The sequence below is a fragment of the Onychostoma macrolepis genome, chromosome 17, assembly GCF_012432095.1.
Source record: "Onychostoma macrolepis isolate SWU-2019 chromosome 17, ASM1243209v1, whole genome shotgun sequence".
NCBI lineage: Eukaryota > Metazoa > Chordata > Actinopteri > Cypriniformes > Cyprinidae > Onychostoma > Onychostoma macrolepis.
The window spans coordinates 23,994,270-24,012,059 of NC_081171.1; the positions used below are offsets into that span (position 1 = coordinate 23,994,270).

The window sequence follows — 17,790 nt, forward strand, 5'->3', positions numbered from 1 at the left end:
ATGTACCTTTGCAGTATTCAGTGTTTTATCTGATAGCAGCTGTGTTTACGCAAAATTGACTGGCTGAATAATTATGCATACTGTATGTTTCTGCCAAAATGTAATTGAGTATCAGTTTCACCATGGCATTCAGAACCTGGAATGAAAGCCATGACAATTCAAATCATGCAAATTCAAACTAACGCTGGGATACAAATGTGTACTTTGCTCAACTATGTTATTTCTGTCTAGATGGCATCCCTCGCTCTGTGCTGAAAGACTGGAGGAAGGTGAGGAAGCTCAAGCAAACTGGAGAAGCGTTCTTACAAGACGACTCGTGTGCAGAGATCGGGCCCAACGTGCAGAAGTGCAGAGAGTGTCGCTTGGATCGCTCACGTAAAACTCACGAGCCTGCCATCTCACCCGTCTTCTGCCGATTTTACTACTTCCGACGGTCAGTCTTTAATTCTGTTGGCACTGTTTTTGGACATATGTGAACTCCCTGTGATGCACTTCATTTGGGGTTTATTTGGTTTATCATTGGTGCAATATTTACTCAAGTCTCATGAAGTACTGCGGAGTCCAACTTTAATGATATGCACTCAAGTTTGTTTAAACATCTGAACTATTGTCTTTTAAAATCCAATCACATCATCAGTCAGACAGCACAATTTATGCATGCACTAATTTTTCCCCCTCTCTCTTCAGTCTGTCGTACAGTAAGAACGGCGTTATCCGTGTGAATGGGTTTTCGGTGTCTGAGCAGACAGATGAGGAGGCAGTTACGGTGTGGACGGGCAGCTCAGAGGACGAGGAGGACAAGAAGAGGAGAAAGATAGACCTTGAAACATCAAAATCTGTCCTCACGCTCATCGGAGACAAGTTCTGCCAGCTCGTAAAGACAGAGGACACTGCTTTCACCTGGGTCAAGAAAGACAGTATGTTTGTGTGGAATTACGGATACACAAAGTCTCTTATTCCTTGTCATTTTGTCTTTTTCACCTTGGCCTGCTGTCTTCTTTCTCTTTCCCTTTCTCCAGCTCAGATCATGTGGAAGCGAGCAGTGAGAGGTGTGAGGGAGATGTGTGACGCGTGTGAGGCCACTCTTTTCAACATGCACTGGGCTTGTCATAAATGTGGCTTTGTGGTTTGCATGGACTGCTATAAAGCCAGAGAGAAGAAGAAAGCCAAAGGTCAGTTGCAAATGCATCACAGATTTTCCTATTGATTTTAACCTAATTTACCTAAAGGATGCCCTTTTCCTTTCACCTCTCTGGAAAAAGCCTACACAGAGTTTCCATTCTGGTCCAAGGTGGTTTACATTAGTTTGGTTTTGGTCTATCTAGCATGTTAAAAAATTAGTTGTTATTGTTTGTCGACCAACATGGTCTCGCTAACAGGATTGTCATGGAAAATATGGAAAAATCAAGAAATTTTTAAATGATGATTTTCAGGATAAGAAAGGTGATGGAAATTGTTTTTATAAAAAACTCAAGAACTTCACTGATCAAAAGATGTGGGAGACCTGTTTTCAGTTTTAATGGTTAAGCTAGTTAAAAAGCCATTTGGGGACACCAGCATCCAAAACAAACATATGCTGTTGTTGTTGTTTTTTTGGCTGTTTCTCTTTCTGACAATTTGTATGTTTTGTCGTTCAGATAAGGAACTGTATGCCTGGGTCCGATGCGTGAAGAACCAGCCACATGACTTCAAGAACTTAATGCCTACTCAGATTGTCCCTGAAACAGGTAAGCATAGGTACAGGTTTGTTACTTATATGTATCTAAACATCACATCTGGTTTTGTGTCATCTTTGACTGTTTACCTGATAGTAAAAGTAGTGCAATGCCATCTTTTCCTAAGTATTGGCGGACATGCAGAGGTCTGTGCACTCAATGAGAGAAAAATTTGGAATCCCATCCCATTGTTCCTGCACTGACAGCAAAACCCACAACCCCAGCACAGCCACTACCAACGGACTCTCACCAGTAAGATGCCAACTTCACATTATGTATTTGGTATATTTATTCCCTGGCAAGTTTAGAGTTCCACTTTGCATTTACATTTATGCATTTGGCAGACGCTTTTATCCAAAGCAACTTAGATTGCATTCAGAGTATACAGTTTATTAGTACATAAATTACCTGTGAATCAAACCCATATCTTTGGCATTGGTAACACAATGCTCTACTGCATCGTGTCCAAAGCTGCTCTTGGAGGGCCAGTGTCCTGCAGAGTTTAGCTCCAAAACTAATTAAACACACCTGAACCAGCTAATCAAGGTCTTCAAACACACTAGAAACTTCTAGGCAAGTGTGTTGGAGCTAAAATCTGCAAACATTCACCTTCCAGGAGCAAGATTGGACACCTCTGCTCTGCTGCTTTTGCAACAGGAATGTTTAGATGCATGTGAAGCTGAATAGTTGATTGAATAACATTTCATGAAAGAGTGTTTGGTGTGACATCAGCTTTCAGACACAGATCAGAGTGACTTGAAGAGCCGGCAGTTCCCAGATCAGCAGAAGAACTCGCATGTCACAGTGAAAGCGCACACTGAGAAAAGAGGTAAGGAATGTCCTACACAAACACTCTAAACCAAACACATCATTCATCCATTCTGCACTTGTATCATCTTCATTTAAATATAGTCCACAACAAGCAATGCGCAATAAGACACTTTATTGGTTGTTTGTATTTTTTCACAACTAGTGCTGTCAAAATTAGAGCATTAATGCAGGCGATTAATTTTTTCCAGTTTAACGGCGTTAAAAATGTCGTCAGGCTACATGTCAGTGAAAACAAATTTTCCTTTCCTGTCAGCTGTTATACTGTGCTCGTAGCACTTAGCGCATGCTCTTCAATTGCACACACAAATAGGGCGATGCACGCTGTAGCCTGTATTAGTTTGTATTAAAGCGCAAATGAAACTACAAGCATGCGTATCAGATCAGCTTCACGTTCAGCAGCGGCAGCTCTTTAAGTAATAGCAGCCAAATAACCTAATATCTCAGCTGCTGTGATGTCTGTTAATCGAAGAACAAAAGAAAAAGAGAGGAAATAACTTTTGAAGCTTTAAAGATTCATCTATATTTAAGTTAGAATTTAGTGTTTGACAAACTTTATTCAAATTCTGTATATTTCCTACTTGCTGTCGGGGACAGGTAAATATGACATTTATTATAATGGGTTTATGTGAAGGTTGTTTTAAGTTCACTTAAATTAGAGGTTGTTATTTTTTAAAGTCTAATAAATGTTAAAATTGATAGCTCTCATTTATACTGTATCGTTAATATAGTCAATGGATAAATATTAGGGAAATAAAGAATTTTATAGAGACATCAGTATTGGTATTAGTGATACCCTTCAGTCATAAAAAAAGAGATGCCATTAAACAAATATTAAAAATATAGTGTCTTTATGTTGTTTCTACCTTAATTTGAAGATTGAATGTGAAATTATTGCAATATAAAAGTGTATTTAAATACATTGTTAGGTGGGATTGATCGTGATTAATTTCAGAAAAAAATGTGCGATTTAATTTTTAATTTTTTTTTTAATCAATTGACAGCACTATTAACAACATGAAGGTAGCCCTGCCTACCATGAAATCTCATTGGTCCAAAATATGTCCTCCACATAGGCCTGCTTTCACAGACAGGGCTTAGACTAAACCAGGATTAGACCATAGTTCAATTAGATTTAAATAACTTTTATAAATGTGCCCAAAGGCACTGATATATTTTAAGATCAGTCAGTGCAAGTTTCTTTCAGTTGAAACAGCTCAGATTTACAGTTTAGTCTGGGACTAGTCTTAAGCCTTGTCTGTGAAACTGGGGGATAGTGTATTTAACCTCAAATGTGTTGTGTGAGGCTGTGTTTGTGTCACTTTTATTTTTGCCGCTGGTAACTTCCCATTTTGCCTGGTTTTGACACAATTCTGGCTAATTCTGTGTACTTTCTGAATAAAATGCTCTTGACATGTTGTTTCCTCTTATTTATAGAGAAGGCAGGGTGTGACGTAATGGAAGCTCACAGTAGGAAGTCCACGAGCCCCGAACAAGGATCAACCCTGCGTGACCTTTTGACCTCCACAGCTGGGAAGTTACGTCTCGGGGCCACCGGAGGTGCCTTTGCACCAGTTTACAACTTGTCTGAACAGGTTAGATATATATATATATATAGACTGGTAAATAAAAGAATATAAGATGATGATAACTAAACTAGGTGTATGACTTGTAACAAACTCTATTCATGCTTCATTCTTTAGGTAGCCCAAAACACTCGCGTGCCTAACATCCTGGATGACATCATTGCTTCTGTAGTAGAAAATAAGATTCCCGCTACAAAGATGGCCAGGGTGGGGCTGAATCAGGATTCGCTGCCAGAAGGGGAGGTGGGGCAGCGGCCAGAGGGTGTGAAGCTTGATGAAAGCCCATTGGCTGATCCCCACACCATTGTCCCTCACGATTGGCTAGGAAACAGCCGGCTGCTTTGGCTCAAAGATCACCGTCACCAAGGCAACCAAAGACTGTTCAAAGAGAACTGGACACAAGAGCAGGTTTGTAACGCTCACGCTAGTGGAGCATTAACTATATCTCTACAGATACTGGGTGAAAAGGAAATTAACTCATAAGAGAAGTTACAGTAAATTACAGTTTTACTTTCTGTAAAAATTAGGATTGACAGGATGAAACCTCTTGGGATTTAATTACTTAAAAGTAACCATTGATTTGGATTATTTTAAACTAAGACATTCAAAGCGGCTTCTTGGATGAAAACACAATGTAAAAAGAATCTTCACATTGTATGCTTCTGAAGCTGTAGTTGGTGCAATGTCTCTTTAGCCAGTGCTGGTGTCCGGATTGCACAAGAGTTTGAACGCTAATCTGTGGAAGCCTGAGCACTTCAACCGTGAGTTCTCCAGCCTTCATAGTGACCTCTACAATTGCAGAGATGGTAGCGTCACAAACTCCAAGGTCAAGGAGTTCTGGGATGGTTTTGAAGATGTGTCAAGTGAGTGATTAAGTACTCATAATTCTATTCTAATTTGCTGAATATGATTTTGCTGTTTGACTCTGTGGACTAAAGGTTATTTGCATTCTTGTGTATGTGACCCACAGAGAGACCTAAATCCGATAAAGGGGAGTCAGTGGTGTATAGACTGAAAGACTGGCCATCAGGGGAGGAGTTTTTGGCCCTCATGCCTGCCAGGTATTGCCGCCCTGGGCGCTTGAAGCATATGTTGTCTTTCAGACCTCACTAGAATTTGCATAGAATACCACTTTGTACTGCTAATGCTTCCTCGATTTGAATACACTTTCACCAGATATTCCATCAGATTCTACATTATTTCTTGATTTGAAAATAAATTGGAATTAAAATCACAAAAACGCAAGAATTCACCATCAAGTCAGCTTAAACCACACAATTATAAAGTAAACACCGTTGTACTCATTATTATAAAAATTAAAATATATATATTTTTTCATTTAAAAAAAATCACATTGCTTTTACGGTCTGTAATGAGGTTTTACTGATATTTTTTCACCCACCTCAGATATCATGATGTGATGAAGTCTTTGCCGGTACCAGAGTACACAGACCCAGAGGCACATCTGAACCTGGCCTCACATCTGCCCTCCTTCTTCATTCGACCTGACCTTGGTCCTCGCCTCTGCTGCGCCCACGGTATTCTTTCTTTCCTGTACTATCTGACAGTGCTGTTGTGCTCTTTGTTATGCAATGGACCTTATGTTCCAGTGTTTGTTCAGGTGTAACAACATGTCCAGAACAAGACTTCGGGACCAGCAATCTACATGTTGAAATCTCAGACACCATGAGTATTCTGGTATATGTCGGGGTGGCCAAAGGAAACGGAGCCTCATCCAAAGCAGGTACTTGTACGTAAACATGATATTTTAGCACTGATGTTTTCCTCTAACATATTTATTTTGCCTCATTAGGTTTGCATGTACATTATTTAACAGTAAAATTATTTGCTTCGTAAGAGAGGTGGATCTGGTTCCAAAAATGTTCTGTATATGGATTTTGAAAATAGGATGATTCAACAGTCAATAGTTGTTCATTATCATTGACTTTGTGTGAGATCATTGCTTCCATAATGCTTCTTTTAAAGATATTTGAATGTTAATGAAATGAATGTTAATGAATGTTTTTTTTTTTTGTTTATTAGATTTAGGCTTCAGATTTGTCACTTGCGTTATTAGAGTCTTGGAAATTGCTGAAATAATAAAAAATGTATTGGTGTCCTTTAACATGCCACCATAAGAACTTTTATGGAACATTGTGAGCAATAATTTGTGTGTAATTTTGCATTAATTTGGCTGTCAAACCCTTTGTGATAGGGGTACTAAAGCTCTTGGAAGGAGAAGTTCTGGATGAGAGTGTAAAGAAACGACTGAAAGACCCTAATGAGACGCCAGGTGCTCTGTGGCACATCTACATGAGTAAAGACCTACAAAAGATCCAGGAGTTTCTACAAAAGGTACTACATTCCTTGATCATGTAAAGCTATTGAGTTTATTTAATTGCTGGTGAGGGATGAGTTGTCCGATACAGTGCTAGTTCAGTATAGTGTGCCACAAGGCTCTGTCTTGTGCCCTTTGTTGTTCTCCCTGTCAATGTTCCTAAAACCATTCATTAGCTTTACATTTAATCCAGATTAAATTAAATTAGTTCAATAAACATGCATTGCCCCCCCATTAATGAGAATATGATATTTATGCTTCTGTGTGTTTGCAGGTTGCTGCTGAGCAGCAGGCTGAAGCGGATCCGGAGGCAGACTCTGACTCTGAGTTGGACGGTGATTCCGACCCCCTGCGTGAAGGCGGCTGGTATCTGAGCCCCAGGCTGAGGCAGAGGCTACAGGATGAATATGGCATAGAGAGCCGCACACTCCTCCAGTTCCATGGGGATGCTGTTATCATCCCTGCTGGAGCTCTGCACCAGGTACATTACCACACTCACTAAAGCAATCCGTCCTGGGCTCTTGGGAAGGATGACTGGTTTCCTAAAGCTGTCACTCCACCAGGTGTTCAGTATTCAGTATTTACACCTGCCGTGTGTTTTTTTTTTTTAGGTGATGAATCTGCACAGTTGCATCCAAGTGAATGTGGACTTTGTGTCCCCTGAACATGCGCACAACTCCTATTATCTAACCCAAGAGCTCCGCCCTCTCAAAGACCAAATGAACTATGAAGACAAACTCCAGGTACCTCCATCTACCTTCTGTGACCTGTTTTGTTAATCATTTAGTTTCCATTTCTTCTGCATCATGCTGGTAACCCTACCCATGGTGCAATCTCATTGGTCCAAAATCATGCTTTTCATAATGTTACTTTCTGATTTGTTGTGTGGCATTGTCTCACACAGCATTTTGACTTTATTCTCTCTAATTCTGGTTTGAGGCTGGAATACACCAGTTATTTGACCCGATTTACAGTCTAGAGGAGTCACCGAAAATTGCATAGTGCATGATGGACACAGACTGATTTTCTAGCTTCAGACTATGATTTCATCCAGTCGGAGGATATCACATGTTTGATATTTTGCACTGATTTTAGAACGCATTGTTTTCAGTCCTCCTCTTAACAAGGCTCTTAACAATGAGGCACATGTGGAGGCTTGCAATTTTGTTGTGCTCGCAACGACTTGAACATCTGGTAGTGTGTGATCCTCAATCGTTTTGTGTATAATTCCCAGTTTTTCCGCTCTAGCCACTTATAAAGTCGGCAAGTGTAAGATGCCTGCTGTATTCCAGTTTTTTTGTGACAAGTGGCATGATGTAGCCAAAATTGCTATTGCAGTTTTATATTCCTTTAAGTTGATACTATAATGTTTTATTGTGTTCCCAAGTGTAATTAGGCATGAGTAAAATCTGATTCCACAATATCTTTTCATCTCTCTTGATTGTTCAGGTGAAGAACATCTTTTATCACTCTGTGAAAGATGCTGTAGCCACACTGAGGAACCATTTGAAGGAGAAAAACGCAGGCGATGTGAAACAGGAGGAGTCCTGACAATGCATCTCCTCCTCCTCTGTCCAAACCCTTGGAGCATAAAGACAATCCCAGGATTCTCAGCAAGAAATCTTAGACGTGATTCTAACAAAATGGGCGACTCTGCAAGATTCTGTGACTTCCTCTGTGATATCACTGTCTTCTCTTTGATTTTATTCTCTTTGTTTGAACTTCCCCATCATGTCTTCCTGCACGGACAGGAAGCGTAGTAAGGGGTGGAGGTACAACAAACAGAGAGATAAAAATAGTACACTGTGCTCTCCAAACAGGTGCAATGAACTTCAAAGCCCATCGCTTCCACTTGCCACACATGCAGAAGACCACAGAAAACCTTTAGAAAGAGCGACACTGGCAAATACATGTTTTTCCAAAGGCGATAATGATTCACGACACGTTCTTCATTAGTAGTTCTTGCACTGCAAAGTGTTCACCATGTTGTCATGCTGTGTTTTGGACAGTTTTAGAGAGCAGCGATTCCAACACAATCATAGCAGCATTCCATCACATCAGCAGCTGCCAAACGGACAGGTTTTATTACGTTTAAGCAACATTAAATTATTTTCAGTTTGGCAAATATTCACTGTGCAGAGGGACAATATTAAATAATTACAGTTTATTCTGTGTTTGTTTAAAAAAAAAAAAAAAAAGATCTTGTGAAATTTTCAGCTGAAATGTAATATGTAAATAGCAGAATATACATATATAAATATATATTAATTATGATTTTCTATAACATGGTGTGCTTTATTTGCTGTATGTGTTGTTTGCTACTGTATGTACATTGAAGTTAAAGAGATGTTTTACATTTTCCATTAAAAATGGAAAAATCTAAATTGATTAGTCTGTCATGACTGTTTACATGATCCATTTATATCCATTAAAAGATTTAGTTGGTTTTCTAGGTTATTTAAAGGGATAGTTCTACTTTTTTTACTTAACCTGGTGTTGGTCAAATGCTGTGCAAACTCTCTTTTTTCAGACCACAAAAGGAGAAATTAATAGAAAATTGCCTGTATATTGTCTATATAATAGCAGTGAATTGTAACCAGCTTCAAGCTTTAACAGAAACGATGCAAAAGTTATCAGTGTTCTGTGGGTGAAAACAAACCTGAATTTAACAACTTTGTTAATGAGACTGTATTTCCCATTGCTCATGTAAAAAAAAAAAAAAAAAAAAAACATCCAAAAGTGTATTTCACTTGATTCCCCTTATTTACACAAACACTTTCATAAAGTATAAATGTAGTTTTCAAACAAACTATCACCTGCTAGTACCACATTTTACTTCTGTGATGATGTATTTTGGAGTGAATCGGGTGTGTTGAACAAGAAAACGTTTTTCCTGATTTATTAATTTATTGTTATTAATGCATGTTTAGTAAGACTAGGAACATGTATTTAAAATTTAAATAAATTGGGTACTTTCAATATAGACAGTCGAATCTACAGTACACACAGTAAAGTCAAAAGTTGGAATAATTAAGATTTTGAAAGAAGTTTCTTCAAGGCGGCGTTTATTTGACTAAAAAAAACAGCAGTAATATTGTGTTTTGTATTTGAATCTATTTTAAAATTGACCATATTTTTGTGATGCAAAGCTGCATTTTCAGCATCATTACTCCAGTCTTCAGTGTCACGTGATCCTTCAGAAATCATTCTAATATGATTATTCTGTGCTCAAGAAACATTTCTTCTTATTATTATTAATCTTGAAAAACATTGCTTAATATTTGTGGAAGCCTAGACACCATCCAAGTTGAGCTTTACCATCACAGGAATGAATTACATTTTAAAATACATTAATATAAAAAAGTTATTTTAAATAGTAATAATATATCCCTTTTACTGTTGTACTATACCTTTAATCAAATAAATGCAGCCTTGGTGAGCGTACGAGACAATAGACAAAACAAAAAATCTTAATTATTCCGATCTTTTGAGCGGTGCTGTAGGTGGATGCAGGTCTAGCTGTCATTTGCCGTCTGCAACAGCAGCTGGATCTCCTGCTGGAGGTCAGGAGGCACGTGCAGGAGCCTCATGCGCAGCGGCGGAGGCTGATCCAGAGAAGCCGGAGGGCTCCGATGCTCCTCATACAGGTCTCTCTTCAGACTAGTATTCTCTGCCTTCAGTTTCTCATGCTCCTCCAGCAACCGCTTGTTCTCCAGCAGCAGAACCGCAACAAGCTTCCACAGGTCAGCGATGGCAGTGCTCTGCTCTTCCAGCCGAGTCTTGTCGTCTTTGGCAGCCTTCCAGCCAAGTGGAGGACTTTGGAGGGCTGTTGGACCGGTACACTGTGTTATCAGGGCTGAAGTGTGTTTTGAAGGGCTGACCATGAGCTTTCCTTTGAGTTTAGTCTGTTTGCAGCTCATCTTGATCAGTCGCTGCTGTTGGAGATGTCCGTCTCTCTGCAGCTCTAAAGACAGCCGTACCTTGATAGAAAATATGATAATGGTTAAAATGCTGGCTGTGCTTTTCTGAAAGAAAGGGTACATGAGAGTACAAATGTGTACTTTACAGAAAAGAACAAGTGTTCCTTTTCATTCAAAATAGCTTAAAAAGTACACGGAAGACCTTTTAAAACCATTATATAGCTTTTGTGCAGTACAAATTCAGGAGAGGTACATTACTGCAGGAAACAACGACAGCAGCTGCCTGCAGATTTTATGTATTATTTGACTGTTCAGATTCATTTAAAAATTAATAAACCATTAAGCCATTAAGGCTTTTCAGGTTATGTTGATATGGTGTTGTCGCTATATATAAACAACAGCCATTTTAAAAACAATTTGAATAGAAAAATTGCAAGTGACTGAGTGGTACTACTTAGTATTAAAACAAATGGACAAAATGCACTTTGCAAAGCATTAGTGAATAACAAAAAAGGGGGTTTCCATCAAATATTAGGCAGCACAACTGTTTTCAATGTTTCTTGAGCAGCAAATTAGCATATTAATATGATTTCTGAAGGATCATGTGACACTGAAGAATGGAGTAATGATGCTGATAATTCAGCTTTGCATCACATTTAAAACAAATATGTTAGAATTTAAAATATATTGAAACAGAAAACAAACATTCTCCAGATTCCAGTTGGGCCTGTCTTTACACACACAAAAAACTGAGATTGAGATTTTTGTGAATTTGTGATATATATTCAACCATACTTACACTTTGTATTTGAACATTAAAATATTCAAAAGCTCATGACCCTATGATTCAGACATGCCAGACTGCAGGAATGGAGTCACACCTGTCTGCCAGACACATGCCGTCTTACCTGTTCACTCTGTGTCACTGACAAAGCCTCTTTCAACAGCTCTGAGCAGAAAGAAACACATACAGATTCATTCGCTCCTTCATTTATCTTCATGCCATCCCAATTCTTTATGTGTGCTTGCTCTTAAGAGAACAAAAGGGGCTTCATTGATTTACCTGCTGCTTTACTATGGCACAAAATCGCCTCTTCAAATTTTTCCTTTGCCACCAACTGATCTGCCTTTCGGCCGAAATGATGGGCCTGTGGAAAAACAACTGTCATGCTTTCTGGGGAAATACAGTTACAGGATTTAAATCATTAAGATTCTTCTAAGATGATGCTCCAGTCTTAAAACAGTGACTAATAACAATAAACAGCACATGCCAGTTATTACATTTCATAATTCTTGAAATCCTGCAAGTTTGGTTATGATAAATATTTGTTAATCATCTTTTTTATTTATTTTTATTTTTTTGGGGGGGGGGGGGGGATTATATGTATAAATTTAGCTTTATTTATTTATTTATACATAAGGGCCTGGCCAATTAACATTTGGTAATCACAATAAATTTATGATGGATATTTAAAGATGCTGTACGTAAGTTTTTGACTCTTCTAAAGCCCCCCCAAAAATAATATAATATGTTTGTAGATATTTAGGAAACATGTTATGTTTACATAGCTGTTTCTCTGAAAAATAATGCTATAGCCAGTAATTCTACGATCCGGGGCGCAATGCCTTTGTTTTTTCCGTACCAACCGCTAGCTGTCAATCTCACATACCGCACCTTTAAAAGTTTAAATACGATATGTTGTTAAAAACCACAACAGAAAGACTTGTATTTACCTGTAACGGCTCAAGTAACCACAGGTTGCCAGAATATTTTATATTATACTGTGATTTAAAAAAAAAGAATCACTTACACGATTCAGAGGACTGTCCATTACTTCCATTTCTACTTGACCCCGCAGACAGACAGATTTCACAATGTTTACCGGCGGCGCGGACCGAGCGCCTCGCGCGCCTTCACGAGCGCCATCTGCTGGACGACACAGACGCTGGATCTCTGGTCACGTGCTCAGATATTAGGCTCGCTCGAGATGCACTGCAGTATCCTGCCACCTGCTGGAGACAGACGCTTTCGTCTCGCGCGGTGTTTCCATGCTCTTATCACAGATGAAACTTAATTAAATGCTATATTTGTCAAATACAAAACGTTTTTATGAGCAACAGAAACACTTTTTATATACTGCTTAATACAGCGCCATCTGTTCATGAATAAAGTTCAACATTAACATATAGGCTACTATTTAAATACCAATAAAGTGGGGATAATGATTTTATCAGTGTTTTTGATAAAAGTGACTCAAGATAACAGTGCGACTACACTAAAAAAAACCTTTTACTGTGAGCATTATTGGAATTGAATTGTAAATATATCAAAACTTAATCTTTGATTAGTAATATGCATTGCTAAGAACTTCATTTGGACAACTTAAAAGGCGTTTTTCTCAATATTTTGATTTTTTTGCACCCTCAGATTCCAGATTTTCAAATACAGTTGTATCTCGGCCAAATATATATCAATATGCATCAATGGAAAGCTTATTTATTCAGCTTTCAGATGTTGTTTAAATCTCAATTTCGAAAAATTGACACTTAAGACTGGTTTTGTGGTCCAGGGTTACATATAGCCTACGTTTACAATACGTTTGACACGTTTTCATCAAAATATCAGCCTATGTGTGTTGGCCAATAGTGACATTCAAACATTATATTTCAAGCTCAGTAGTTTAAAGAGATAGTTCACAAGTTTCCAAACCTGTATGAGTTTCTTTCTTTCAGCTGTTGAACACAAAAAGAAGATATCTTGAAGAATGATGGTAACCAAATAGATGCCGGTAACCATTGATTTCCATAGTATGAAAACAATTCTATGAAAGTCAATGGCTACCGTCAGCTGTTTGGTTACCATCATTCTTCAAGATATCTTTGGTTAGGAACAAGTGGAGGATGAGAAAATGATGATTAGGATTTTCATTTTTGAGTCAGCTTATCACATTATCTCTTTAACTGGTGGAAAATGTGGTTGTTTACAGCTTTTTCTTGGCACAAATGACAAAAAAATGTCTCAACTGATCTATTCAGACTGAATTTCGAACATACACTGTGACAAAGTTTAAATAATGTAACATTTTACAGTTAAATACAATAAATAACTTTTGGATTAGGTGTAATAGTTTAAGTAAACGAGAGCTGTTCCAAGGCTGTGTATTTTCTTTTCAGTCTCTTTTCATCTGATATTTGTATGATTGATTTTGTAATTTAAAGGTTTTTTTCTGATTGGTTGATTTTATTGAATGTGTGTACTCCAGCATGTGCTCGTTCTTTGGGGGGTGGATGTTTTGTCTTTGACCGTTCCAAGAATCGTTTGAGGAGCCCTGAGCAATATCTGCTGACTGAACAGGACAAGGCTGAACATCTGAAATCAGTCATAACATTACCAACATCTCTTCTGTCATTCATGTTATGAAATTTAAACACACGCTACTTTCACACAGATGAACGGCATGAAGAGAAAGTCGTGGACAATGCGAGCGACAGTGGTATTTCAGCTGGCCCGTGTTGATTTTCCATCTAATGATCCACGCTCCCCGTCCTCTCCGTGCTGCTGCTTTCTGTCTTTGTTTCTTGCTGATGACATGGGCAATACCATCAAACTATAGTGGCTTGGTCATCCATCTTCCTGCTCTTTCCTCCTACGCATGGGGAATTTTGTGTGATGGGGGTTCACTGATCCCTGTGAAAAAGCTCCTTATCCAGAAATACTTGGCTTGGGTTATTATTGTATGCCTATATCTGCTTAAAATTTGATAATATTATTCATCAATTCATCAGATATCACTATAAAATTGGATTCAACATTACACACACACACACACATATATATATATATATATGTGTGTGTGTGTGTGTGTGTGTGTGTGTATATATATATATATACATATATATGAAATAATATTTCTAAGTTAGATACATTACATAGTTAGTAATATTTCTATCTAAGCTGAAGTACTAACTAAAACAGATTTAGAAAAATACATCATTATATAAATATTTTTATAATAATTATATATAAATACACTGTAAAAGTGATGTTGACTTAACTTAAAAATTGAGGAAACTCGTTACCTTAAAATTATTAAGTAAATAATAATTAAAAATAATAATTTAAGTGAATTGTCAAGTTCACTTAACTTTTTATTATTATTATTTACTTAATAATTTTAAGGCAACGAGTTTCCTCATTTTTTAAATTAAGTCAACATCACTTTTAACAGTGTATAAAAATCTATTGAAGCTAAAGAGAAATATTTTAAAGATATATATACTGTATATCGTTGTGAATTAAAACAATTAAAAATATATTTTATTTTTGGTAATTGATTTAAAGCCTACTATTTGAAATAAAAGTTGAAGCTGAAGTACTAAAATTACTATATATATAATATGTATATAATATATAGTATTTATATATATATAAATCAAAAATAAATTAAAGCTAAAAAGAAATGTAAAAGAAAACCTAATAAAAATAAAAGCACTAAACTAAAAGTCCAATTAAAATGAAAACTGAAAATATAAAAATAAAATCTTATTAAAATATTAATAAATACTATAATACAAAACACTGAAATAACACATATTATAAATTATTTTGGGTATGAACATTTATGTAAATCTTATTCATTTTAGTTTTTAATTCAAATTCAAATGTCACGTTACATTAACTAAACAACAAAACTGTTAAACATTATATACATTTAAACTAAAGTGCATTATATATGAGCATCTGTGCAACATTCACTACATCTATTGCACACCCAGTATAAACAACTAATGATTCTGGTACAGTAGTGACATTAGTACAGTTTCACACGAGACAAATCATATGTATTGCTTCATTTCCTAATTGTTAATTACAGACTGGCAGTGGATTAAACAGTATTTTAGTTGCTGTATCATCTCGAGCTCTAGGCATGTAAGCGATTCTTCGTGGTTCTGTCGGATGGCGATTCTGAAACAGCAGCCAAAATCTTAATGACCAGCCTGCAGTGAAACAATCTGTGTAACATTCAGCCCCAACAGTGTTCTGCCCAAACAAATTACACTTACTATAAAAACACATGATAATAAAATTGAGGGTAAGTAAATCAAGTAAATAGATTAGGCTAACTTTTGAGTTTTGAATTCGAATCAATTAGGGGTTTTATATCAGTATTATATTTATGCGCACAAAGTAAGACAATAGTGTAGTTATCTGGGTTGTTCCCAGCAAACATAGCATGTTCTCCTAACGTTCTGGCAACCTAAAAAGAACGTTCAATTTCCATATAGCTAACTTTACTGGCTAAACAGATACAAACCTCCAAAAGCTGTTCTCAGAACATTCAGGGAATCAAAAACTAACATTCTCAGAACGTTCCAAGAACCAAAAACTCTTAGCTGGTTTGCTGTTGCTCTGGACCCCATCACTTGAGGGTCAGCTGTTTGGGACGCCATGCCTTAAGAGTAACACGCTTAAACCAAACCCTCACACCTACGCCGCCCCCATCCCGACTCAAAGAGATGCTCTCTGGCCCAATCTGCCGGCCTCCCCAAATCTCTCTCATTACCATACCAGCTCCAGTCGTGAGGGTGTTTGGAGGTGGGAACAAGTGCCTTGTCCGTTATTTTTGGTTGGTTTCTGAATGAATGGAAAAGCACATATGAACCTCCTCTGAGAGATGTAGAGGACTATGTTATCAGTGTCGTCTGTGTTTGGGCGAACAGCAGAAGAAAGCCGTGAAGAACCCGAACAAGAGAAAAGCTCAACGCTGGTCATGAAAACCAAACGCACATTCAGCAGAATGCAACCGTCAAGAATGGTAAGTGTTAAAGTCAAGTCATCTTTATTTATATAGCGCTTTTAACAATACAGATTGTGTCAAAGCACTTAACAGTATCAAATTGGAGGATAGAGTGTGAGTAATGTATAATGATAAGATTAAACACTCAATTTTCAGTTAAAGGCATTTCATTATTGAATTCAGAGATGTCATTGTTTAGCTCAGTTTAGTTTAAATAGTATCTGTGCAATCAAACTCACAATTGAATTGTGCAATGTTGAAGGAGTGTATGTATGTTGAAGGTGTGAGAACTGTTTTTTTTTTTTTTCCTGAGAATTAAGGCTGAGGGAAAAAAACGATTTGGATTTCCACATTTTTTTCTAAAAGATATACGTTCAAAAGTTTGGGGTCAGTACTTTTTTTTTTAATGAATGAATAATTCTATTCAGCTAGAACTATCAAAAGGTGACAGTAAAAGACATTTATAACATTACAAAAACATTTCTATTTCTAATAAATATTGTTCTTTTGATCTTTCTATTCACCAGAAGAATCCTAATATATATTTATATATCATGGTTCCATCCAAAATATTAAGCAGCACAGCTGTTTTTAACATTGATAATAATAAGAAATGATTCTTAATTATCAAATCAGCATATTAGAATTTCACAATGTTATTTTTTTCTGTAAAATCTGACCAACTCCAAACTTTTTAATGGTCATTTTCTAATTTATTTGTGAATAAAACAACTGGTGATGTAAATGATCAGTTATCAAAACTTGAAATGAATTTCTTTGACTAGATTCAATAAGTGAAAAGATACAGATGGAAGTGTGTACAGACATAAAAGGGTGATTTATCAAAAAACTGCATTTAACAGAGGCGTGTTGAGTTATAAAAAAGGAATAATGAGTTTTGGAGAAATCACAGAGTGACGTTTGATTAATCGTCGTGTGCAGGGGTCACCAAACCCCCACGCAACACCAAAGCCAATGCAAACAAAATGGGCTGTGAACCCATCCCAACATGGCGCTGCGTGGGCGTGCGAGGCACAGAGGGCATAAGAGGGGCACAAAGGGAGGGGGGTACTAAACAACCCGCCGAAATAATCTACCATCTGCTATGAAGAATTAATTCAATTTATTTAACAATATAATATAATGATCAGTTTGATAATGGGAATGGCTGAAGTGCTAATAATTTTTTTTTTTTTTCATTATTATCAATATAACCAGTTATATTTTTAATATCATTTTTGATCATATTTCTGCTATAACTGGTTGTCTTGTGAGTTATATAAGTATTGTGTCTTCCACAGCTGCAATTAACTTTTTCTGGTGAATAGCAGCACTGACACAATAGCAAGACATTTTTGTGTCTGTAGGCGTAAGACAAAGGAAGCAAACATTTGCGCTGCCCCAACAATTTTAAGAATGAATAGATGTTTGGCTTTTGTGAGAAAAATGCTGTTCATTTAACAAGACACCTGAACTCACGAATCATAATAACACACTGAGCTGTCCAACACAATGATATCCAGTTAAAATTAGAGGGCATCAGATTTTGAGCAGGTTCTTGCTGATTCTCTGAATGGCAGCGGGCTCAGACTGACTGCTGGAGGA

At 37.1% G+C, this 17,790-nt stretch overlaps 2 protein-coding genes across 3 annotated transcripts in view; one reads left to right on the plus strand and one right to left on the minus strand.

Moving 5' to 3' along the window:
- The window catches only part of jmjd1ca (jumonji domain containing 1Ca), a 61,132-nt gene extending 52,277 nt beyond the window's left edge, over positions 1-8,855 (plus strand). Inside the window, exons 12-27 of one of the 2 annotated variants that reach the window (XM_058748486.1) lie at positions 232-433; positions 688-917; positions 1,020-1,172; positions 1,638-1,727; positions 1,843-1,967; positions 2,448-2,544; positions 3,981-4,138; positions 4,247-4,537; positions 4,824-4,992; positions 5,100-5,190; positions 5,537-5,667; positions 5,751-5,879; positions 6,345-6,484; positions 6,742-6,948; positions 7,079-7,210; positions 7,917-8,855. In XM_058748486.1, coding sequence (XP_058604469.1) covers positions 232-433; positions 688-917; positions 1,020-1,172; positions 1,638-1,727; positions 1,843-1,967; positions 2,448-2,544; positions 3,981-4,138; positions 4,247-4,537; positions 4,824-4,992; positions 5,100-5,190; positions 5,537-5,667; positions 5,751-5,879; positions 6,345-6,484; positions 6,742-6,948; positions 7,079-7,210; positions 7,917-8,018 — 2,447 coding nt within the window. In that variant the 3' untranslated portion in view covers positions 8,019-8,855. The remainder of the gene's footprint in view (positions 1-231; positions 434-687; positions 918-1,019; positions 1,173-1,637; positions 1,728-1,842; positions 1,968-2,447; positions 2,545-3,980; positions 4,139-4,246; positions 4,538-4,823; positions 4,993-5,099; positions 5,191-5,536; positions 5,668-5,750; positions 5,880-6,344; positions 6,485-6,741; positions 6,949-7,078; positions 7,211-7,916) is intronic. The other variant, XM_058748487.1, reaches the window with a different exon arrangement.
- Positions 8,856-8,993: 138 nt separating this feature from the next.
- nrbf2a (nuclear receptor binding factor 2a) lies at positions 8,994-12,317 on the minus strand. The gene is made up of 4 exons (XM_058748492.1): positions 12,199-12,317; positions 11,451-11,535; positions 11,296-11,336; positions 8,994-10,447 (listed from the first exon to the last, which is right to left on the minus strand). The coding sequence occupies exons 1-4, from the start codon at positions 12,226-12,228 to the stop codon at positions 9,983-9,985; spliced, it is 621 nt and encodes a 206-aa protein (XP_058604475.1). The 5' UTR covers positions 12,229-12,317; the 3' UTR covers positions 8,994-9,982.
- Between the last annotated feature and the right edge of the window lie 5,473 nt (positions 12,318-17,790).